General features: G+C 41.4%; 1 protein-coding gene across 4 annotated transcripts in view; it reads right to left on the reverse strand.

Moving 5' to 3' along the window:
- Positions 1-26271, reverse strand: part of NOS1AP (nitric oxide synthase 1 adaptor protein) — a 768603-nt gene that overhangs the window by 180384 nt on the left and 561948 nt on the right. For all 4 annotated transcript variants that reach the window (XM_069232106.1, XM_069232105.1, XM_069232108.1 and 1 more), the window contains exon 6: positions 5472-5613. In XM_069232106.1, the coding sequence (XP_069088207.1) occupies positions 5472-5613 (142 nt within the window). The remainder of the gene's footprint in view (positions 1-5471; positions 5614-26271) is intronic.

Consider the following 26271-nt stretch of genomic DNA (forward strand, 5'->3'; position numbering starts at 1 on the left):
TCACCATGGGAAACACTGGAGGGAATAAACTAGGCATCTGCCACTGTCTACCCACACCCCCTGCAGTTCCTGCACTGCTGTCCTCGAGGGAAACAACTCCAGCACCCATGATCTGCAGCGGCACTCGTGGTTCTTCACACGGTTGTCCTTCACGAGGAAAATAAGAGGTAAAATATAATGCAGCACATTAACAGTTTTAGGCTACTTACTGCTGGAGGTGTTCTAGTGTATAATCAGAAATACCACCTGTAAGTGTTTATTTGAAAAAGTTTTTCATAGATTGATCATATGAAACAACCAACTCTCGAGTTAAGAAATTAGTTTCATCAATGATGAGAAACAAAATTTGAGGATGGTTGAGATTGCGATGGCATGGTTGGAGGGATTACAGTCTGCGTGTTTTGGAGGGCATCGATTAAGCAGTGTTATGTATCAAATACAGTGCTTCAGTTGCTTCACATAACCTTGTGACCAAATCAAGTCTTTTCCTGAAATACGCATTTGAAGCTCATTTATGCTGTATTGCAATCAACACAAACAGTTGTATGTATCAAAAGTGAAAAAGCTGCAAGATTTTGAAAACATTTGCATCTTGAAAGGAGGCTGAAATGGTAAATTGGGGTTTGCTAAATAGGAGATGGCATGCTTTGGAAACTGATCGTGACTTAGTAGAGCATGCTGCTGAAAAGCCAGCGGCCATGTGACCTTACCATGACGAGACTCAACAGCATGAATCAGTTGTCCAAATGTATTAGTCATTTCAGAAAATCATGTTTTCAGAAGGCTGAATTCTGTCACGATTGCCACGCTATTGTTGTTAGGTTGCGCAAAAGTCAACATGTTTCTTTATTGCTAAGGGCCACGTAGCTAACCACCGATGTTATGCCCCCTCTACTGCGAAGGACATCTTTCAAACTTACTTTTTAAGAGGTATTGGTAATGCCAATGGTTCTGGCTTTAAAGGAATGTTGTATGGTAATGTGATGCCTTACAAATAAATACCATTAAAATGTATGTGTGTGGACGCAAACAACCGTAGAATACTACTGGTGTCGGTTAAAAGGTCGGGTGACAGCTGCACTGTCAAGCCAGACCTAAACATCCATGCAGGTCATTGATGCCCCCTCTCACCTGTGCTGCTGCCAGAGAAAGACAAACAGCAGACATCATGAAGTTATTTAAGACACTTTTACAGCATTACAATGTCATGTGTGTGTCCCTCAAAGTTCAATATCAGCAGCTGGATAAATAAACAAATGATGACAGCTGGTTTGTATGGCAAAGCTGCGCTGGCAAGTCAGACCATAAATAGTTCAACTCGAAAGCCAGGCACAAGTCATAGCTTCTAGAGCCCTATCAGAGTTTTCATCTGAAATGGTGTTTCTAGGTCTCATGACCCACCAGTTGACCTTTAATGGAACAAGTGCATGAAGGAATATCTGATTAACTCCATCATACACCACTATCTGTTTTGCCTTTAATTCTTCTGTTCAGAAGATTCACTTATCCAACATTAGTCACCTGTCTGTGTTGAGATGTCTTTCACTGCATCGCCCTCCCTTCTCTCAGGAAATAGTCAAGTATACTAAGTTGTAAGATCACTACATTTTCCGAGTCACCAGGCCCCAGGGGACTCTACGAATCAGGGCTTAAGAAGCTGAGTTCTGTATAGATAGCATCAAGCCCCATTCCATGGCTTCACTTTTCCCTCTGTGATCAAGGGCCTGTTAGCCTTGCACCTTCCATGACCAGTGGGCATAGCACCCTCAATGGATAGTGCGGTATTGAAAGACTGCAACTGTTAGAAGACTGACAATCCATGAGTTGGTCCATGCTTCAAGGCTCCCCCCTTCACTCCACAGAGGTGCCTGAGATTGAACAGTCAAAAGACTCACAGGGTTTCCCAATCCAGGATGGTACCTAAAAATAGGTAACTGGTAATTATCACCCCTGGAATGGGTAATTCACATAGATTGAGCCCTTAAAATGCCAAACCAATCACTAGCCAACATCACCCATGAGCAACAGATGAGCAGGCCTTAGTCTCAAAGTAGGAGGTTGCCAGCTACAATGGCGAGAGAGCATTTAGGCAGTTCACACCCTTACGACTTTGTTAAGAAACTGATGCAACAATGCCCCCCCCTTCCAAATGATACTGCACCATTGATTGGTGTTCAATATTTCGATACGTTTCTACTCAGTAGTTTGGATTTTAAGGCTTTGTTCTACATTTGCCTAGAACTTTTATAGTAGGACAGTTTTTTTTTATTTATGCCTCAAGTTGATTTCACTAGGACAGCAACCTTCATAGGTCTCCAGTTCTGGGAGGGAAGGCTGCTTACGACAAGGGAGCTGAATACATGTGGGAAGACATAATACTTAATTGTGGGAAAGCTTGGGCAGCTATGGTTGGTGTCTTGTGTCTTTAGCTTCTCTGATTGCTGTATCTCATTCATTTCAGTCATGTACTAGAATTGCCTTCCCCATTTCAACTACACTTTACAGGTGGGAATTATTCTGTCAGTCACTCAAAGGTTGGGAAGGGCTCTGTTATGAGGGTAGGGCTGCACTGCTACAACGCCTACTATGCACATTTGCTTGCTTTCTTCTTCAGATTAAGGTTGCCTTGCAGCTGGTTCTGGTGTTATCCCTTGCTTTCAATGTGTCTTGCAGTAATTGTTTTCCATATGACATAGGTTTAGAGATTGGTTTATCGGTGTGTTCATTCCAGTAAAGGCAGGTCTCTGTTCATCAATCTGTCAACCAACTTGTCTGTGGGTTTTGTGCATTCATCTGGTATTTGCGATTTATAGCTGGTTGACATCTATGTCCTTCATGGAATACAGTGAATTTCTAAGACTAAGATTCTTAGGATTCTTCCACCTACTGTCAGAAGGTAATTACCCTTCTTCGGGGCTAGACTTTCTGTCCATTATAGGCAGTTCATGTAAAATGTCATGTGGACCTAGTCCATGCCATATAAGTACATAAATCCTGCCTGTATTTCCTTCTTTAGATGGAGTTTTGAGCCTTCGCTATTTGCACACTTAATATAGCTAGAGGGGATGACAGTAATATCTATTCTTACTTTTGTTAATTTACTTAACAGTTTTATATACCACCAACTGCAATTTCCACAGAACAAGAATAGTTACACACTACAATGAAACAAGTCTTTCTTTTAAAATAGAAGACGACCCGGGGGGGGAGAGAGTAGAGAGAAAGAAAAGATCTGTAAGGGTGGTTACTTTATTTCCGATATCGCCATTGTTTCCGACAAATCTCAAAGACCTGTGAATTTAATTGATGTATGGAAGAAACAGGTGAGTTTTTAGAACTTTTCTAAATGAGAGATGAGAGGGCACAGTCCTGAGATTTTTTTGGGTAGACCACTCCATAGAATAGGGTCATACCTGAACATTATTTTTATAGGTAGAATTGTTTTGAGTTTAGATGACTCAAGTCGAAAAGAGTCCTTTTTCTTCAATCCTCGAAGTCACCCTGCGACTATCGACACATTTGGTAGATATGTAGGGTTCTTCAAATAGATGGCTTTATAGGTCAGGAAGAATATTCTGCATTTCAACATTGCTTCCTAAGGTAGGCAATGCAGGTCTTTTAATATAGGTATCAGGTGGTCGCATTTTTTCTTTAAGGAGAGACAATTTTGAAGCAGAGTTAAAGATTGCTTTTAAAGGTGCAATAGTTGTTTCAGAGAAGCTGGCGAGTAGGGAATTACTTGAGTTAAAACCTGTAGCGCATGGGTTGCAAATTTCAATTGTGGTTGATTGCCAGTTATTTTTAAACTTTTCCTAGAGAGTGGAGGGAAACGTTTGCCGATTTTGTTTACATGAGGAGAGGGATAAGGAGATAAGTAGGTTGAAACCAAGTGAGGAATCTATTTCAGGCGATAACGCTGAGGAGAATCCATTGAGTTTCAGTCCAGCCAGTGAAGTTCAGTACAATCTGGTACAATGCCTTGAAGATATCCAAATAAATTAGACATTCTAAGGGGTTTTACTTAATTAAATTTCCAGACGTCTGTGGTTGGACTCTTAAGAGGTAGGATCATATGATGTGGATGTCGTTAGGTACAGGTATATATCATCTGCATATTGATGAATCTTCACTTTTGAGTTTGCAAAGAATGAACAAGGTGGTTTCATAATTATGTTAAGTAATGTTGGAGCTTGAAAAGAAGCTCGTGGGACACCACATTCTGTAAGAGTCTTCAAGTGTGTGTAAGCCCAACTACAGTAGGTTCTTTTGGACCAGAACGGACAGAAGTAAAGCAGTTAGGATTGTGTTTTCTGAAACAGATTCTCTGTTCAAGGACATGTAACAGCTTGTAATGGTCGAAGGTGGCTAGAGTATGCAATAAATGTCATTAGGGACATTTAGAGTTGATGGTTCTGTGAGGACACCTGCCCGGCAGTCAGGCTGGGAGTCAGCTACATGTTTGCACTTCTTAGTGTAATTATAAAGCTGAACAGAGAAACTGTCCAATTGTACTCCATAACCAATACTGTTATGCTAGGTTTTTGTTTTACTCCTCTTATTTTCTGCTTCAGTATTGGCAGCACATATGATGGTGTCTCTAAGGAGGTGGGGGGGTCCCTTCTTATAAATTCTCTACATTACGCAGACGTTTGTTCTCTCTGATTGTATGTACCATCGATTAAGAACAGTGAAGAGAAATACAAAAAAGGTACTATGAGCATGAATACGTACCAGTAATAATCTTTACACTAATCTAGGTCTTTCTCATCACAGTTCTTGCATTTCTTTTTCTCAAATCATGAGTTACTTACAGTTTTTTTCTTGGTTTGTTTTAGGATGTCGTGGTGGGCGAGGGAGCTTATAAACTGAAGGAATGGAAGAAGCCAAACTCAACAGACTGATATTCTGGCTGTTCACAACTTTGTATTATAGATGTGGAACCATAATAAATCTGGTATTTATTCAAGCAAAATCAATTCATCGGGAGGTGTGGACTGCCCCCATTCAGTAGGTTGAATGATTGAGGGCGCTGTCTGAATTCTGCTTGATGGGAGGACCCGAAAGGCTTGCCTGTCTGAGCAAAGTATTGCACAGAGTCCCTTTTGCCTTTCATCGTCTCTATGTTTTCTTTTCCACTGGTGAAGAAGACTTTTATAAGATTTCCAGATGCAATAAAGACGCTTTATCGTTAGCCTATTAGATGCAGTATGAATTTGGTTACATGTGACCCACTGGACAATATAAATTGGTGGCAAGTTCAGGATTCAGTCATTTTTTCTGTTAATGTCAGCAGCTGAAGTTGAACTAACAAATTCTACTTGACATTTACTTACATACACAGATATTGTGTCTCATCCAGAAAGGTTAGAACTGGAAGAGGTCCCCAGAAGGACACTATGTATCACCTCCTATTTGCACAGCATAGCTGACGGCATGTGGTGCACAAAAGAAATGCGTTGCAGACTGCGTACCTGAAACCTCTGGCCCCAAGCTGTTCTTCTCGCTTTCCTCGTCCTCTTGACCATCTGCATTCTGCTCCGTGTGCTGCAGGCTGAGTTTGTGGCACACTTCGAAGGCCTGACCTACAGTCCTTACAACCCGCATGGCCTGGCTCTGGAAGAGGGGGAGAGAGGGACAGGATGTAACACTTGATCAAAGATCCATAAAGCAACATTGTTAAATTAGCTAATTGGGAAATAGCTTCGAAACCTCCCAAGGATTTTAAAATATGCTACAATTTTTTGGGGAAGCAGAAAACCACTGATTTCTTTTCATACGACCATCTGATCACTCAATCGTCGAATTAAAAACTAACAGCACAGAAATGAAGTAAAATAAATACATGGAAGCAAGAGATTAAGACGATGATGGGACCTGATCTCACAACACAAGGAGTGAAATATTCCTTCAGCAGGCTCAGAACTTATAAATCATGCAAAATTACTTTAAAATGTAGGAAGTGGATCAGGATTCAGCAGGGTTCTTCCCTGAAGTGGTCATCAATGCTTGCACAGGATTCTTGGAAGACTCTGGGAACTAAACACGTCATTTTTTTTATACAGGGAGGGCTAAAGGTAGAAAAGAATACATTTCTAAAAAATACTGGAAACAAAGGAGGGCCTAAGGCTACTTCAACAGACAGGAAGGTGGGCTGATTATCGGCCTGGTGGTATGTTCTGACATGGTTTTCTCTGGATATTGGTGAATAGGATGCCCTATGATGTATCCCAGGCAAATGATTTTAGACCTGTCACCCAAATTTAAGCTATATTGCACTTACACCATGCTGTTCAATTCCAGTAACTATTTTGGCAGCTTTGTGTGTTTACAGATTTTCAGAACATTCTTAAGCAGACAATGTGCCATCTTGCTATTGCTCAATACATGGACAATTTAGTGCTTAATTTGTTAAACACACAAATAAACACATGAGCAGGGGCTGACATCGGTGCTGCAGAATGCCAGGATTGGCAAATGCCAATGCTCCATATGTTTTATTTAGACCCAATGCCTCTTTTCTTCCATCGACCTATATTGTCCCTCTATTTTACTCTTGCAGGTTATTTCTCATCTCTACTTTCTCCCATGGTCACTGTTTCCCATCTTTCGCTTTCTCCCATTGTCCCACTTTTCCGTGTTACTCTCTGGTTCAAAGTTGATTAAAAATAAATCATGATCCCCAAAAAATGAGTGCAAGTGTCCATAACCTGCAACCACGTACATTAAACACTGGTTTGTCCACATGTAAGGTTGAAGCTAAGCACAGAATTGTCAATACAATGTAACATTTCAAGAGGTGATATAGCTAAACGTACCTCTATTCAGAGCAATTCTGTTGAGTTAAGGCATTTAAGCATCTTTTATGTCACATTTATTCTGTCGATCAAGGTATTACGACAACATTGGTGCTACTTTTTTAGATTAATTACTTAAAGTGAGAAGAGTTGCTTGAAGCTAATAATACTTCAAACAAACAAAACTTGGATGGATATAAATGAAGCATGTGTAAAAATCTTGCTAACTTAAAAAAGCCGATAGATGTGGGTGCCCTATCCGAAGAAGACTGCTCCCTCATGAAGAAATTATTTCACAAAGGAATTAAACGAATTCTTAGATGTTTCTAACTACTTCTCTTGATGGAATCTGTGCAAGGTACATTTCTTTGGTTTAGAGAACGTGATGGCTGGAAAAAGCATGTGGCACTCTTCGCAAGTGAGTTTTAACATTTTCACACACATTTGGATGAGACAGGTTCATGCTGTGTATTAAGTATTGGGCAGTGGTGATGTTGTGCCCAGGCAGTTGATGTCTAGAAGTATGAGAAGGGGCCATAAGAGAAGGCCCAAGGTAAAGCCTTTGGGATTACAATGCCTAGTCAATAGCTCTTCCAGATAGAAATATCTTCTACGGAATGGATCTAGACCCAGAGGGAAGCAGAATTCTTTACATCGCACAGCGATGTAAGAGCAAGGAAGTGCATTACACCAAGAGGAACACAAGGGCGTTACATTGGCCATGGAGGCTGCATAGGTCATACATAGCTCAGACACTGGTATTAGGAGTTTCTTCCACTATATGTGTTTTTTTTTGGTGTGGTGGAGGAAGTTACATTATCTGACAGATTGCATACTTAAAAGGGAAAATAGTGGAACATGAAAGGAAGCTGAATGAATAAGTGAAGAGAGATTATTTATAGTTTAAAATTATTTTATATTTTACTCAAATACATGTATTGAGGTGGGTAATATTTGTGCACTATTTCTGATACTGTAATTTTATTACATATGTTGCATGGAAGAGACCTCGTCAGCTCTTATATCCATTTTCATAATTCCCAGCAATTCATCAAGGCTTATATTCATACAGGTATTGAATTTTCCTAATGCCTTTTCGCCCTGTTCAGTTCGAGAGAGCATTTATAGTTTTGAAAAAAGATAGGCAGTCATCTCAAACTGCATACCCAAATTTATAATATTTTGGGGGTGTTATAGAGCACAGCGCTAATATGCATTGCTGCAGATTACCTCCGAGGATATGGGAAGGCTTCCAATCTTGGGGTGGGAGGCCTTATATACTGCTCTGAAAAGGATAATGTTCAGTGTCATAATTGTGGTTTAGCTACCCCTTTTATAAACAGACCCAATAGCCTGAGTCCATCCAGTTTGGTGTTTGTTCTGTAGATTAAGCCATTGGCTTGTCATTGTAGGATGTCTAGCTCACGATGAAGCATCTTTCTCTCAGACATCCAAAGTGTAGTGTTCCGCACCGATAACGTATTGTTATATGTTCCAGATCTTTCTATTCCTCTGTCGACAATGATGTATATGGTGAACAGATTTGGTCTTTTATCTGGTCCAAGCCTAAACTGGGGTAAAGCCTGTTTTTCTCGTAGAGATCGGTTCCGCCAGTGGTGCTGGAAGCAATGGAGCCAACTGGTATGGGCAAGAAAATGAGGGAATGCTGGTATGCTGGTGCCTCTTAAGATGAGGAAGTGGGTGCATGCTCAAAATACATCATAAGATTATATTTTTCGTGCTGATTTTGAAAAACGTATTCCTTGTGATATTTTGTTGATTCTAGAGATCACCTGTCACCGTATTATTTCAGGAATTGTGTGGAGTTATTTCATCATGCAAATTCATAGTTCTTTGATAAAATCATCATAATTATTGTTGCAGGACACCCGAGCCTGTACATTTAATGCAATTTAGGAATTGTCTTGTGCCTAATCCTAGATAGGCTTTGTAATCTGAATAGAGCCTCTACTGCCCAAGCCTGTAAAATCGCTCTAAAATAAGACATGCCTACAATACAGGAATGAGACCGAGAAACGGTAACTTCTTACTTTTAGATGCTTTCCAAGGAGGTTTTCAGGCCCATTGTAATGCTGATGATCTCCTCCAGCAAGTCCTTTAGGTACATTGTACAGAATAATGCACTGTTTCCTCCCACTTCTTTCAAAACTTTATTTTTGAGTGGGTGACTATTTCCAAACAGCTCGGCAGAGAGTCAGAGATCAAAGCTAGTAAGTTACCAGATGGATGACGGAGAGACTTTTTGCACGTAGACGTTTTCAGAATATGCCACTAGAAGCAACACAGTTTAAAGGAACCTTGGTCTCTGCTGCAAGTCTAGAAAGATTTTATACTAGAAATGTGTTATTTCAAATGTGTAATACACTCTGATACATCATCTCAGGAATCAAGATCTGTGCCAGTTCAGGAGGACAAAAATCTCCACATTTCCTTCCAGTTATTACCATGTCACTGTTTATTTTATGTAGTGTAAAAAATCTGTTTAACTAGATTGTTGAGAGCATATTGTTACTTCATGCAACCTGCTACTTAGTATAGCGCACTAATACCCATTTGGCCTTGCCAGTGCTATACAAATGCACACAAGTAAAATAAATAAGCTGGAGAAACTGAGCCCAAGTCCCACCCGTTTCCTAAGTAATACATATACAACGTTGCGCACAGCAGGACAATATTTATGCACACAATGCTCACAATTTCAAGTGAGCGTCTTAGATTAGTCCAAATATAGCAGGTTTTGCATCTTCGGATCAGTAGTTTCCCTTCATCAAAGCTGGGAGATATCCTAGTTGGACTGATCTCAGCAGAACCAGTTTTGCTGCTTCTGGTTAAGAACAGTTCTCTGTCCTGTGCCAGACCCTGGAGTAAACATTTTCCAGAATCATGTACTGTCAAACCCTTCTGCTGGGGTTTGGACTTGCCTGCTCTGCTTGCTTGGGGCAATGGGAGCGGTAGCTGAACATTTACCAGGGCTTTATTTACCTCTAGTGTGGTTCCGTGGGTCCCTGAAAGCCCTATTTTGCCCTCTCCTGGCTCAACGTGTGAGCATTTGTGGTTGTGTAACACGACGGGGTGGGGGCAAGAAGAATATCTTGAGGACGGGTTTAGGGACACAGGCACCTTTTTGTACCTAGAACATGAATGCTGGTAGATCTGTATTAGTAGCGGACGTTCTCACTAGCCGCTTCTATCTGAGGGATAACTGCATATTAAACGGCGCCGGCTGACTTTTAGTACCCCAGGCAGACAGTCATGTTGTGAGTTTATTAAGCTGAGAATGACTACTTGTTTCCCCAGGGCATCCTAGCAGAAGACATGCATCACCAACACAACATCCCTCAAGGCCTATTCTGGGATTTATATTTGAAGCATGGCGCTTCAACAAAGGCCAGTTTTTATGATCTGATCTGCCAAATATACTGCTCTTTCACAATAAATATATGCTGGAAAAAAAACCTTAGCTTGTTTTGTTGGATGGTTGATGAGATGCGGTCGCCACAGCATGTGCCAGTTTAACTAACACGGTCAATAAATAAATGCAAAATTACAGGTTTTCCACTGTACTGACAATATTTTCTACGACCTGACCAGTTAATTAGGGGACATCTAACCGATGTCATTCCATGCTTCAATATCAGCCAATATGGTCAGAGGCTGGCATAACTGAGAGACTTAAAAGATGCGGCTTATAGCAATTTGAAATATTTGTTTTTCAAATTTACTTTAGTCATTCTACTTCTCTGTATCTTAGGCAATGTGTTGTTTTTAATTTTAACGAGTTAACTTTATAAGGTAAACACTCGATTTTACACACAATCAGTACAAGTATTTTCATATTTTTCTGTTTTCAGGTTCCATCTGATAATGCAAACCAACAAACTTTCAGATCTGTACTATGATTTTGCCCGGTTTAGAAAACAAAATTTAAATCTGCAAATGCTCATTTTTGCCGTTTAGCATCCAGATATTTCCCAGCAACAAAGTTAAGGATGCAATCTTCTTGTACATGTTGAATATTCAAAATTTCAGCGCAAGCTTACTAATTTAAGTTCATTACCAATTATGCAATGGCACAATGCTATCTTGAGTCCCAAGTCAACAATTTTCTGACTACATTTTGCTGCATACAACTCCTATTTCTCAAACTATTCTGGTATGGACAGATTCCCAAATGCCACTAGAAGCATTACAATAATACATTTATAACTGGTGTAACATGCCAATGTCACTTGAAAATTTGGCATAGAATATTGTGATATTCCTAAAATTGGTAAATAATCCATTGAAAATATCAGACAGATTGAGAATAAGGAGAGAAAGGATGGATCCCCAGCTCTGTCTGTGTCTGCCATGGACTAATGACCTAAACTTTGTAAGGTCTTAGGTAATATTTTCATTCATTCTGGAAATCATCGCATTGAATGGAATGAAAACGGTGCATTCATAAAATGTATAAGGGTTAAGTATACTACAAACTATAGACCCTGGGGAAAGAGGGCAAGTGCATTACAGTTTTTTTGTTTTACAGTAACCATGATGTATAAGATTTGTGTTTAAATTAATAATGTGTACATTTATCCCGTGAAATGTGGCATGGATCCAGTCTTACGAACCAATGTTGGACACCCATGTTATAGCCTGTATTTAACTCCAATGCTGGTCACCAAATCCTATCCTTCAGAGCTGCTCATCCCCCTCAAATTCTCAGAGACAATCACAACCTGCAAATACTAGAAACCTGCTTACTGTGCGTAAAATATGAATATAGAATAAATGACCAATGCACAGGCGGACTATGGTACTCTTGATGAAAAAAAACACACTTATGACCTCTATACCCTAATGTATCTTCAAACACTGGAGTTTCCTTAAATATATGTAAATTATGACTATTCAAAAGTTTACTTACTGTTATGCATTCTTATCACAAAAATTGAGATCACCTGCGGACCTATTAGAAATGCATTCATTATATAAAGCGTCTTATTTGAATATTGTGTAAAAACATAATGGTAGGGATTGTGACAAAGTAAGTGTGCTCATCATCATTTAAGCCCAGGAGATTAAAGAGTTGGAATAAAAAAAGAAAATCCTTGGTTACAAAAATCCTTCAATCAAAAGCTTTACTGATTTCCAATAAATTACTGAGTAACATTAACAATAAGATGGGAGTCTTTAAAGAATACACCCTTTGTGAGAAATAGAGAAACTTATACGATTTTCAAGATTATTGTAATCTGTCCCAGACTCCAAACCTAATATATTTAGGGTTCCTAAAGACCTTTTCCAACACATCAAGTAGCAGGTCTATTGAAAACTATTCAGACCTCGAGAACATTGACCGCTCTTTTAGAATCACTAATAATGTATCAATACTCTTGGATTCTTGCAACTCTTGTTGCTTTAAATTGTAAGAATAATCTCCATTTTTAATAAAGGTTTATAAATTGTCCTAGCTACATAGACTGATTTGTGCTCTTACTATGAAGTTGACAAAGGATTGATCGAAATTATATGGCAGAGATTTGTTTGAAGGCACAGAGTCTGAAGATCTAGACAATGTCACAGGAATCATGCCATAATAGACTTTTACTCCAACATGGTAAGTTGGTTAGACAAGGTGGTTCTTTAAGACTTTGAAATATTACCAACTGTGGTTCTTCAAGCCTTTGAAATACTACAAACAAATAGCAAGTTTATGCATTTCAATATGACACCCAAAATTGACTTTCCTGTATTAATTGGGTCTGGAATCATCTATCACTATCAAGTATGTAGCTGGAGACTGATCAATGAGGTTTTATAATGAGAAAAGTGATGCTTTACTGTTAGTGTGGGCACTGCATTACACTCCTGGGGCCTCAATGCCTTCCTTATTGCAGTTATTAAAGAAGTGCTTTAAAACTAAATATTAGCAGTGAACATCACTCACAATGAAATGTATAATCGATCATTGTATGGACCTACACCTGTCAAATTGTCCACAGAGTGCTAACACAGACTCTACAGTTTTCACTATCAACCTGTCTGTACACTTCTAACTTTTTTGTTCTGAGACATATTGATACCTTTACAGGTAACTCTGAGTTGTAGGAAAGTTTAATTAAAACGTAATGAACAATGAGACTCACCAAAGTGAATTCAGTTTGCTGAAAACTGAAGGAGCCATGGGAAGAATATTGCAGCATCTCTATGTGTGTACATGACCAGTGTAAGGATTTGTACTTTGTCAGGCAAAATTCTATTTTACGTCTGGGCTTCTCCAAATACACAGGAAAAATAATGCACTTTTTGGCCATTTGCTAACACTTGAAGTTACCACTGTACGCACACTAATGTTTTAACTCACGTTATGTAAGCACTGCTCCTGCATATGCATACTGCATATTACTGAACTGCTGAACTAGTGTTTTTGTCAAACACTGAACTCTAGGAAGGTCCGTCGATTCATCTTCTTCATTGAGTGCATAATGGGAGACTCCTTCCATCGCCCTGGTGCAATTCTGTGTAAAACAGTACATGTGAAAGGCGTCAAATGTCTCCTTCAGAGTGCCCCCAGAAAGAAGAAACAACCAACAAGGGCAAAACATTTTTTTTTTTAAACTCCTTTGCAATCTTGTATCATTTAATTGTTGATGATGGTTAATACTGAAACGATAGCAAGGCTCCAAACTCCCCCTGCATCAGGGAAGACGAGAGACCCTAACAAAAGTATCTAGATTTCGATTCAGTAGGAGTTCCACCGGCTAGAATCAAAAGTCAGAGACAGAGTCAGAAATATTAGCAAAAGGCTGAAGGAATGCAACGGAAAATAACGGAACAAAGACACTGCAGTGCTTCCCTTACTTAAAAAGGTCTCATATTTAAACAGGGCTGATATAATATAAAATATGCTCCATCTTGGATTGGGAACCGTAGGTAGCATTCAAAGGATAGACGATCTTGGGAAGGGAAAAGAAGAGTTAGCCAAGCTGTTTTCCTGAAACTCGTGTGTAAATTTGGCACGTGAAGGAAGGACATCTTTTACTCTGTGTTGATTTCTGAAGTTCCCACCGTCCTTCATGGCTGGTGATACAAGCGGATTGCGGAAAAAATCCTCAGGGCGGTGTAGGGAATCATGCTGTGCCCAGTGTCTGGCAACATGCTGCCAGCGAGCTCGTCTTCGCCTGGATCCATATAAACTCTAAGGTCTCAGCAAAGCCCTCCACAACAGCGGGTTCTCGACAAAGATTTAACAGTGAAAAACAAAGACATATTCAATTGCACTGTTGTTGCTGTATGTGCATTAATATAGTAAATTGAATTTTCAGAAAAGCAAGCTTGCACAAACTGATTTCAAAATTTCTTTTCACCACTTTTAAATAAGAAGTGAAGCAAAATGCTTTTTTGCATTTTCGACTGGCCAGGATCTACTACGCGTGAAGCAAAATCATTTGTTGCCTTTTCCCTCGTCTCAGTAACAAACACTGAAAAATCAGTTTGTTGTGTTTAGAATGGTTATTTATGGAAATAATTTATTTTTTTAAATAGTTATTACTCAGAAAACTCGATATATATGCCACAGATGTGTAGCATAGTGTTCCATAATCATTAGCGCTAGGTTATGGTAGCCTGTGGGGCCCTGGCCTCAGCAATAATTCATGGATGGGGGCTCATTAAATTTGGCCTCACCTGAACATTATAGCTCAGAAGCCAAAAGCAAAATCTCTTACACCTCCCGGCTCCACGTCATGACAGGCCATGTCTCCTGTCTTGAAAGAACTTGCAAAGATGTTAGGTGGATCACCATGTGTAAGACTGCAGGATAAATGTGTATAACACACAGAGTGAACGCCCCTCTGTTACAAATCAGATAAGCGTTAGTGCTCTCAATAAAAACAAGCATTTGCAATGCAATAGGTCTCGCGTTTGCTCGAGTTACTGCTATTGGCATTGTAAATTCCTAACTGGACTTTCCTTGCCACATACATAGGAAAAATTAAAAGTAAAACAGTTGACATAAGCGAGCCGATTCAAAGTGCCACAGCCTCCACGAGCGTGAGCACGAAGGAGACACACAAAAGGAAAAATGGAAAGTAAAACAGTTAATATAAGCGAGACGATTCAAAGCACCTCAGCCGCCATAAGCGCAAAGGAGACACAAAAGCAAAAAATAAAAGTAAAACAGTTTACATAAGTGAGGCGATTCAAAGTGCTACGGCCGCCATGAGTGCGAAGGAGACACAAAAGGAAAAAGAAGTTCGCTCGCAGTCAAACATATCGGCAAAAGTGCAATTATCCATGTATCAGGGTCGCTCCGCAAGGCAGTAACAAAACCGCCCCAAGGAGGGACAAACCTAAAGCATTTACCAATGGTAAAGGATTTTGAAAGACAAGCCCACAAATGAGTCAAAGTGATGGGCGTGAATGGGTGTGGTTAAAAGCTCACAGAGATACCAACATGTCAGAAAAGCAGCGTTTGCGCGCTGCTATTCTCAACCTAACAAGTAATCTTAAACATGTTTTTTGTACTAAGAGAGCATGGGTACCCTTTGTTGGAAAATGCTGTCAATTTGTGTCAGTTTAACAACTCTTAACATTTCTACTTTTTATGATAGCTAATGTATTTGTTTTTATAGAGATTACACAGTCAAAGGTCCGCTTCAGAGCACTAACAGAAGCAGACCATGCTCACGCTCCGTTGATTGAAAACACGTATTTGACACAATACATCGACAATATTAGTTTGCGGTGATTCATTTTTTTAAATTATAGCATAAGTGTACACAGCTTGTTACAGCAATCTTTACATTTCTTTATGTCTGTTACATGACCGGCATAATCCAATTTTTATAGACGTATCATTTATGTAATGTAGCCTCATTCATCACCTCGAGCAGCACTTCTGCTTGCCAGTGACAAACACTGATAGACATGCAAGTGTGGTTCATACATACCAACAGGTCCATTACATACCTTTCATATATTTACAAGCACATGTGATGAACATATAGAAAAGTTAGTATATTGGCTTTGCCTGGAAATTAGCCCCATTTCAGTTGAAGGGTATTGTGATAGCTGTGACCTTAGTATTGTTAACGCAGATGTCTTAATTAGAAATTATTAATGAATGTTTATGTATTTTGAATAATGAATTTGGTAGAAAATGAATAACGTAGAAAAAAAAATGTGCACGTTTGAAATTGTGACCTCGGAGAATGGCCAACAGTATTCACGAAATGTACTAAATGAAAATATATTAGATTAATGTAGTAATATGTCATATTGAGAGGTATAACCTATGTTCTTCATTAATTGTAGGCCTTAACTTAGCGAATGTCTTAGCCTAGTCTTGCAAGGCCTCATGCAGATGCTGTATTTCTTAACGTTCAATGGAAAATGCTGACAAAATGAACTTACCGTGAACTGCTCATTGTTTTAGTAAAATGTTAGTCGAAGCTTTCTATGGGAACCGACGGACAGGAGATGAAGTTATAAAATTTGTATAGATTTATGTATAACATGCATGAGATGTTCTTTCCCAGGACGCGAACAATGAAGACAGTGACTGGAGAAGATGCAACATTTTTGATACCTGACAAGCCGGATGATGAGAACATTGTAAGGCGAACAAATCAACGACATGTGAACTGTGAAATATTAGAATTCATAGATTTGATACATGGACTCCATTGGGTAGGGTAATAAACATACGATTAATTGACCAATTGGAAATTGGGGGACAGAATGGGTGACTGATACAACAACGTGACAGAGGGAAAAGACTTGAGATGTTAGGGGAGAGGATTGCGAGAGCAGACCTTACTTTGAACTTGTGATGCGATATTGAGAAGAGATTCGAGATTCTCTCATTGGGCTCATACTCTCTGACCGAGACCCTGATGTGATGCTGATCGACTGATGACCTGAGGACGAAGACTGACTCTGTTGCTGACCCATACCGTGGATAGGTAGATATGACAATGTGACTGAATTGTATTTTTTGTGCCTTTTCTTTCTAGGTACCAACTGCGCTGTCTTAATAGTATTCTTCGCTAGATGTTTTCTAAATTCTTGTTCCTAAATTGTTTTGCATGAAGTCCCACATGCTGATGCTAATCTGGGTTAGATCAGGGTTCCTTACATGACGATTTGACAGATTACAGAGACAAAATGATCGACTGACTGTTCTGCTGAACTTCATGAGTAGAACTGTATTATTGCCTTTGATTCTTTTATTGACTTGTGCTAATGCTTTAGAACGTACTCTGATGCAAGCTTTGATTAGATTATGTTTTTGGCGTCTTCTGACTAATTAATGCTGTTCTTATTTGAATTGAGTTTGAATTAATCCCATGACTTAGTATTGCAACAAAAGGGAAATAAACTACTAAAACATATACAGAGGTGTGGTTATTAATGGCTGAAAGGTCATGATGTGATGTTTATTGCTCTAATTGAATACTGATTAATGATTTGTCAAATGGTTATTGAATTTTGTGCATTACTGAGAACAGTGGTCACTTCATAGCTAGGCTACTCCATGCGAATCAAAAGGTTCATCGACCTATACATGTCACCTTGTAAGTTTACTTATTAAGGACCAACGCGCTAACAGTATCATTGAGCACAGACATGGCCAATTAATCCCTCAAACATTGTAGGGCTTGTTCCCTAGAGCCTGGGTGCATGGTTCGGTGCACTGGTGCCAGACACTAAGTGATTGATGCAGTATAAAATAAACAAATCAGTGGTTTACTCATGGTTCACAAAAATGTGGTAATTCCCAGGCAGAGGCGGCTTTACCGCAGGTGGCACCCAATGTGAATCTCTTTTTGGCTACCTCACCTCCTCATGAACTCCATACACTGATTCCCTCACTAGCACCGTCCAACAGTGCTCCTCATCTCTTCATAGCCCCTTTTCTCACATCTGTTTCATGTGTTTTAAAGCACAGGTTTGGGTTGGCTGTACTAATAAGAATGTACTGAGCTAGCCACATAAATTACAATTATCTGATCTGTATGGTATGCATTAATTGGAGCAGGCACATCAACTCTCTGCGCCAGGTTATGATGAGCCAAACTGCCACTAGCCAAAAAAACTGATCCCCTCCAGCAGGCACAATAATCAACATAGTTATTTTGACATTTTTATTGCTGCCTCAAGACTGCTGGATGCACAAGAAAAATTTGCAGCAGGTGCCCCTACTCATCTCAGCGCCAGGTGCAGCTGCACCGGTCGCACCGCCATAAAGTCAGCTCTCTTCTCGGGCCTTTTCAACTGAACACCGGGCACATGGGTAAGGGCATCCTCTGGGTGACTCGAGGCACCTAGATCACACGCAGTTCATGTAACGTTGCATGGGCCAAAGCAATACTTTGGAAAACATGGACTCACATCCATATTCAATTCCCTCCACTTTTGCCTTGATAGAATATAAGATCGGGAGCAAAATGCATGCCATTTGTGTGGCTTGAATGTTATGTTTTTTGCTTGTGTGGCATTTGTATGGCACACAAGCAAAAACACATGGTGCATGTGTATTTGCAATTTGTTTGCAATATTATACAGTTTCTATAGTATTACCCTGCCGGCTTCTGGATTACATTGAGCTTAGCCACCAGTTTGCTCTGCTTTACTGTTTTGGTGTTCTTTCAGATATCAATACCACTCAGATGAAGAAATAGTAAACAAAAATGCATGATTATCATCTTCCAAATTGGTATCTGCTGGGACAACCAAAATATAAGTCGCAGTAATCTTGAACAATCAATTAAGGTGGTTAATATGCAGCACAATGCCAGGAATGAGAAGGTTAGAAGTTTGTTGCCTGGAATTTCAGTGCCAGTGTGGATGAGGAAAGAGTGGTTTGAAGCAGAACTGAGCACAGGGAACAGCCGCTAAATCAACTGCAATGCTGCCCTGGATCAAGACAAGACCCTTTGCAATGGCTCAAAACTAACAAACTAGTGAGTAGGGGATGCCAATTTAATGCAGACAATCACCTGGACACAGCACGAAAACCACAGTAAGCCTTATTTCTAAAAAGAGGCCCTGTGTGGGCCAATCCTCTCTGGTTGTGTTACGGAAACTGTGGCAGCCATCAAACCACTGCTTTGAAACAAGCAGTGGGAAATCAATAAGCGTTGAATATGGATTGTGTTTTAGCCATAGCATACACCAGTGTGGGTGTGGTGCAGCATGGCTTACATTTAATTGTGTGGAGTGGGGTAGTGTAGATTGGAGTGGTGTAGATTAGGTTAGAGTGGGATCGGGTAGAGTGAGGTAGAATGGAGTGGTATGGATTGGGGTAGATTGGAGTGGGGGAGCCGAGTACATTAGAGTGGTGGAATGAAGGCAATTGAATTGGGGTAGACTTTGGTGGAATGGGGTATATTGGAGTAGACTGCAGTGGAGTGAGGTAGATTTGGAGTGCAGTGGATTGCAGTAGATTGGGGTGGGGTAGAGTGGGGTGGGAAAGACTGGAGTGGAATGGGGTATATTAGATTGGAGTGGGGTAGACTGGAATGAGATAGATAGGAGTAGGTTGGGATGCTGTAGATTGGAATGGAGTGGAGTAGAACTTGATAGAGTAGTGTGGGGTAGATGGGAATGGGGTAGTGTGGATTGGAGTAGTTTGTGTTAGGGTGGGGGTAGACTGGAGTGAAGTAGACCCGAGTGGAATATATTCGGTGAGATTTGCATGGGGTTGGGGCAGGTTGAATGGGGTAGATTGGAGTAGGGTAGTTTGGGGTGGAGTATGGTAGATTGGAGTACAGTGGATTGGGGTGAAGTGGGTTAGATTGAACTGGAATGGAGTAGACTGGGTGGCTTGGATTGGGTAGATAGGATTGGGGCAGAGTGGAGTGGGGTTGAAAAGATTGGAGTCGAGATAGAGTGGAGTGAGAGATTGGGGAAGAGTGTAGTGGGGGTAGACTGGAGTGTAGTGAGGTAGATTTGAGTGGGGTAAATTGGGTGGATTAGAATAGGGTAGGCTGGAGTGGTGTGAACTGGGGTGTAGTGGGTAAGAGTGGAGTGGGGCAGATTTGAGTGGAGTGTGGTAGTCTGGAGTGAAGTGGATCGGGCTAGATTTGGGTAGAGTGGAGTGTGGTAGAGCTGAGTGGGGGAGTGGCATATGGTAGAGTGGGGTGTTGTAGTGTGGAGTGGGGTAGATCGGGGATAAGTGAAGTGAGATATCTTGTGGTAGGCTGGAGCCAAGTAGAATTGGTTGGGGAAAAGTGGAGTGCAGTTGATTGAGTAGAGTGGAGTGGGGTAGACTGGAGTGAAGTGGGGTGGAGTGGAGCTAAGTAGAATGGGGTGGGTAGAGTAGGGAAGGGTGGGGTAGTTTGGAGTGGGAATGACTGAGTAGATTATGGGAGGGTACACTGGAGTGAAGTGGGGTCGATTGGAGAGGAGTGGAACAGAGTGGAGTAGGTTGGAGTGGAGTTGGATACAGTAGTGTGGGGTAAAATGAGCTGGTGTTGTGTTAGGGTAAACTGGGTTGGAGTGAAGGAGACTGGAGTTGAGTAGACTGGGGTAGATTGGAGTGGGGTGAATTGGATGGGGTGGATTGGAGTTGGGTAGTTTGGGGTGGGGTAGAGTAGGTTGGGGTGGGGTGGATTGGGGTGTGGGTTAGATTGGACTGGATTGGGGTACACTTGAGAGGCATGTTGTAGATTGGAATGAGGTGAGGTAGATTAGGAAGAGTAGAATAGATTGAAGTAGGGTAGAGTGAAGGGGACAGATTGGGTTGGGGTAGATTGGAGTGGGGTAGGCTGAGACGTGATGCTTGGAGTAGGGTAGATCGGAGTGGAGTGAGGTGGTTAGAAGTGGGGTAGACTGCAGTGGGTGGGATGGAGTGGGGTGAAGTTGGGTTGAGTAGGATAGACTGGAGTAGATGGGTTAGATTGGAGTGGGGTAGATTAGGGAGGAGTAGATAGGAGTGGGGTAGAATGCGTGTAGTAGATTGGAGTGGGGTATAGTGGGTTAGATTGGAGTGGAATGGGGTAGATTGAAGTAATGTGGAGTGGATAGAGTGTAGTTTTGTACAGTGGAGTGGGGTAGAGTGGAGTGGGGTAGATTGTGGTAGATTAGAGTGGGGTAGAATAGAGTGGAGAGGAACTGGATAGATTTCATTGGAATTTGTAGTGTGGCAAATTGGGATGGAGTGGGGGTAGATTGGACTAAGGGCAATTGGAATGGAGTGGGGGGGTGGATTGGGGTACACTGGAGTGGGGTGGATTGGGAAGATTTGGATTGGGATAGATTGGAGAGGATTAGAATGGATTTTTGCGGCTTTCTGCATATACGGCATATGACTTCCTGTAAAAAGTACTTCAATAAACATTTCTGAACTGAACTTTTGGATTCAACATGATTACGTTATATTTTCTACATTACTCAACACGACAACCTTGGTGCCTCTGCCTCAGACGCACTGTGAGTTTCACAACTCTCTTCAGTCTTACAAGTTTTATTGGGGAGAACTGGTCCATAACTCGCCTGATAACCCACAATTGATTCAGAAAGGGCAATTTGATGTATGAGAGAGTTGGACCATATGAACATAGTTCTTGAACCTAGAATGGAGTAGAGTGGGGTAGAGTGGGGTAGATTGGAGCAGAATAGGGTTAACTGGATTAGATTGAGTGGAGTGGGGTAACTTCGACTGGAGAGGAGTAGACTTGCGTGCAGTGGGGGAGATTGTAGTGGAGTGGAGTAGAGTGGATCGTAGTGGTGTGGTTGGGGTAGACTGAGTTGAAACGGTAGATTGGGTTGCAGTGGGGTAGATTGGGTTGAAGTGGTCTAGACTGAAGCATGATAGACAAGTGGGGTAGACTGGAGAGGTGTGAGGTAGATTGTGGTGGGATGTAGTGGGGTGAGTAAATTGGCGTGGGGTAGATTGGAGTGGAGTAGACTGGAGTGGAGTGGGGTAGACTGGTTGAAGTGGAATGGGGTAGACTGGAGTGAAGTAAAATGGGGTAGGCTGTAGCAAAGTGGCGTGGGGTAGACTGGGGTACAGTGGAGTGGGATATTTTGGAGTGCAGCAGACTGGAGTGGAGTAGATTGAAGTGGGGTGGGTGGAGAGGGGTAAGCAGGGTGCAGTGGAGGGGTGCAGAGTGAAGTGCCATGTTGTGTTGTGAAGTGAGTGGCATAGATTGGAGAGGAGAGGAGTTGAGTGGCATGGCATGTAGCAAAGTGTCTTAGTACAGAGGGGAGTGGAGTGGCATGTCATTGAGTGGAGTGTCACAGAATGGAGTGGTGTGGCATAGAGTTGAGTATGCATGGTGTGGTAGAACACTGCTGTCACAAAAACACATTTCAATTAAAATGACCATTATAGTTGCAACAAACATGGTTTTAATTTTGTATTCAAATATTTGTTTCCACCACACTTCAGAATTCCAAAAAAATTTGCTTCATTTGTACTAATTCTCATATTTTCTGAAACATTAGAACAGTTCATTTTTTGCTGTGTGCTAGAAAAAAAAACATATCTTCTCCTCTTACATGGGTACTCAGCAGGATTGTCACAAATTCTCTGACTTTGAAGTCAAAGGAAAAAAAATAAAAACCAAGCTTCCTGGAAGAGAGAGCCTGACATTTGACCTCTCTCTTTGAATGTCCAGTAAATGTGACAAGATAATAACAAGATTTAAAGGCCTGTTTATAGGAAGCAAGTTTGTGGATGAATACAGTGAAGAAGGTTTGGGCAACGGGAGGAACAAACTCAAGCTGGACATCCTAAAGTTAATAAAGCAGGCAAACAAAGCCAGAAAATGTGAGGTACAAACCACAAAAGCCAATGGTAAGCAACGGGCAGAATGCATCCTTAAGTCAGCGTTCTGAATGTCCCAAAGACGTCTTTAGCAAACGAGACAGCTGAGCTGAGAAATCAAATTAACAATTCTCTCAGCACAAGTGTCTTTGAGCATAGGTACATTGGCTCACCGCTCTTTATTTTGTATTGCTATTCCATGTCCTGAGACATAAGAAAGTTGAAGAAATGCATAACTGATATGGCCTTTTTACGGTTGTGTGAGAGGATTGTTATAGGTCAAGCCATACGCAGAGCTGCTTGAAATACTAAAGGGGATAGTTGTTGCCTCCATCCACTACTACTTAAATGCAATTAGCAACAATTTCTTATTTGTACATTTCAAATCTGCTTGTTTTGTGATCTTGACTAAAATTTTACTTGTGTTGAAGCTTTTTCCATGATGCAAGCTTATTTTAATATTTCAAAATTAGTTTGTTGACTCCAAACTAGAGAATTCCCATTCAAATCAAATTTGTTTCCCAGGTTCTTCTCTCACCAGATCACATGTATTTGTTTTGTCTTCTATGGAGGGGAAAAATCCTCATGCCACATAGTGTTGTAGAGCCATTTAATGATGTCTCTGGGTACGTTATTTTAGCCACCAGGACTGCTGCTTTTGCCCTTTAGCCAAGTAACATTTTATTCTGCCTAATTTTATTATTTTAGAATCTGCCACATTTGTGGTGGTGTTTTATTTTCTTCATCTAGTTGTCCTTTCACCTAGGAAAGCATTACATTTCTTAGCACAACATTCTTTCACTTTGTGCTTTCCTCAAGGCTGCAGCGAGATGGGATTGTCAGCACAAGCAGTACACTGCATCTCTAAAATTCACAGAACCACATTTTTATGTGGGGACATTTTCTCAGAACATCAGCTGTTTTAGTATAAAAAAAATTCTCTGTCCCATGCAAGTTAGAGGGAGGTTCCAGCCAGATGACCACGACCGCATGCTGTCTGACTTCGTTACAGCTGCTCTCTGAGACTACCGGTTCCCTGGCCACATGGGGATGGCGTCCCTATTGATAACAGGTGTTGGAAAATGGGTTATTGGTAGGGCAGGTAGGTACCTACACCTAGCAACAAGCCACTAACCTCCACATAGGTACAGTTAGGTCTCAGTAAATTAATCCCAGCTCAACCCTTGGTAGCTTGGCAACGAGCGTCAAGGCTTAACTTAGGAGACAAAGTGTAAAGCATTCAAATATCACAAAACAGTAATTAAATAAAACACAGGAAACAGTTTAAAAATCCAATACCAATTTATAAAAATAGTTTATATTTTTATCTTTAAAATGACACAAAAACGATTAAAATCGGTTCAGGGGAACCGGAGATATGAATTTTTAAAGAATTATTACTTTTCTAGCGCTTAGAAACAAAAAGCGCCAATCGGGTCATCTGGTTGCACCTCGACCGGGGCAAAGTCAAACTTTCAGGCCGACCGCGATGGAGCCCTGCTCGGCTACAGGTCGCGGGAGGCCTCGGTTAAAAAGTTACCTTCTGACTTAGTCTTTATTTTGAAGTTTTTCTTCACCGGGACGAACCTGCCAGTTGAATCCGACCTCCTGGAGCCCTTGTCCGGATACGCGATGTGGGTTTCCTCGGTGGAGACTTTTACCTTCGGACTTAGTCGTTTTTTCGAGATGAAAATCCTTCGACCGGGGTAAACCTGGATCTTGATCCGACGTCCATGGAGCCCTTCTCGGATACGATGGCTGGGAGGTCCCGGTCAACTTTTTACGTTCGGACTTAGTCTCTTTTTTGGATGTTTTTCTTTACCGGGACGAACCACGAAGTCAGGCCGGGTCGCGGTTGAGGCAAGCCGGCTAGAATTTCCGCGGTGGGTCGGTCCCTCTCTGGAGCTTTTTTCCAAAAATTCTCAAATCTTTTCCAAACTTCTGGGGCTTCACCCAGATGTTCTTTTAAGGTTCTTTTGGGGTCCACAGCTCACCCCAAGGGTCCAGAAGTTCTGTGATGGTCCTTGGGGGGTGCGGACTTCAACTCCCAGAATGCACCTGGCACAAACTCCTTTTTGGCCACTGGACAGTGGTCAGCTGGTCGCTTTCTTCAGGAGTTGGTGCAGGGGACTCTGGTTAGCAATTTTTCACCTGTAGCAAACAGGGAGTCCCTCCTTGAACCAGTTGAAGCCAGGCAAAGTCCTTCTTGTGGTGAAGCCCAAGTGTGCAGCTGGTGCAGTCCTTCTGAGTGCAGGTTCCAGGTGCAGGCCAGGGGTCCAGCAGGGCAGTCCTTCTTCTCCTTTAGTTCCTTTCTTGTTGAAATCTGGTAGGGATCTGAGGTGTGGGGGCAGGTCTGCCAGTTTTATTCTTGCTCCTGGGTGAAAAGCAGGGGGGCCCTGGTTCTCCAATCAGGTACAGGGTCGTCCCCCTGTGATGACCACTTCCTGGGAAGTGTGGCAAAAATCCATCCCAAAAGGCAACAGTCTCTAAAAATCCAACATGGCTGAATCTGATTTTTGGAGGTTACATCTGGCTGAGCCCACCCACTGGTGTGGCTAAAAATCATAAACACACCCCTCTCCTGCCCTCTCCTAATCTAATCAAGGGGGCACCTAGCTGTCTGGGGTTGCAGGATGTGGGGGTGTTGCTGGGTGCTCCAGATGTCCTTCTCTGTCTTTGAAGACCAGTTTGGACGCCCTCCCCCTTCCTGCCTCACCATCTGCTGAGGGGAGATTCTCTCCCCCAAGCACATTCCTTTGTGTGAAGCCAGGCCACTTCACACCTCATTAAAGTAGCCTGACAGAAGCTGCTGCAGGCTGGCCAATCAGAGCACAGCAGCAAAAACAATGCAGAGCTGAAATTGGCAACTTTTTAGGTAAAGTCTAAACTTTTTACCTGGACTAGTTATATTAAATCCAACAACTGGAAGTTGTGGGATTTATTATAACAATCAATTTGATACCAAATTCTTGGTATGTAACATTTAAGGAGATTTTAAAATTTAAAATAAAGTCTGCCCATTCTAGCCTATGAAGGCCATTTACTTCAATGAGGGAAAAACGAATTTGGATGTTTTTACCTCACCAGGGCTTATAAATCTATTTTTATAAAGTCCCTGCTTATAGTTACATGGCACCCAGCCCTAGGGGCACATAGGGCACACCTTAGGGGTGACTTATATGTAAAAATAAGGTAATTTAAGACTTTGGAAATACCTTTAATTCCAAAGTCGAATTTGCATATAACTTTAATTTAAAAGCAGCCAGCAAGGCAGGCTTGCTTTTAAAATGACACTGGGCACCTCAGCAGTGCACCACCTATGCTGTGGTCCCTAAACCTACATGCCCTACCATATACTAGGGACTTATAGGTAGGTTAACTTAGCCAATTATAATTAGCCTAATTTGCATATCCATTTTACACAGAGCACAGGCCCTGGGACTGGTTAGCAGTACCCAGGGCACCATCAGAGTCAGGAAAACACCAGCATAAAGTGGAAAATGGGGGCAAAAAGTTATGGGGCCTCTGCAATCAGCCCTAGCTTCTCACAACAGGCTTCCTTGCTACTGTCATACTCAGGTAAGGGGGATGATGTCTTCCCAGGGGGGAATCCTGAAGGGCAGATTAGGGCTTATCCTGTTGTGCTCTAACTTAGCTTAGGTAGGAATTGCATATATTGTGCATAGTGACAGTATG

The sequence above is a fragment of the Pleurodeles waltl genome, chromosome 4_2, assembly GCF_031143425.1.
Source record: "Pleurodeles waltl isolate 20211129_DDA chromosome 4_2, aPleWal1.hap1.20221129, whole genome shotgun sequence".
Classification (NCBI taxonomy): Eukaryota; Metazoa; Chordata; class Amphibia; order Caudata; family Salamandridae; genus Pleurodeles; species Pleurodeles waltl.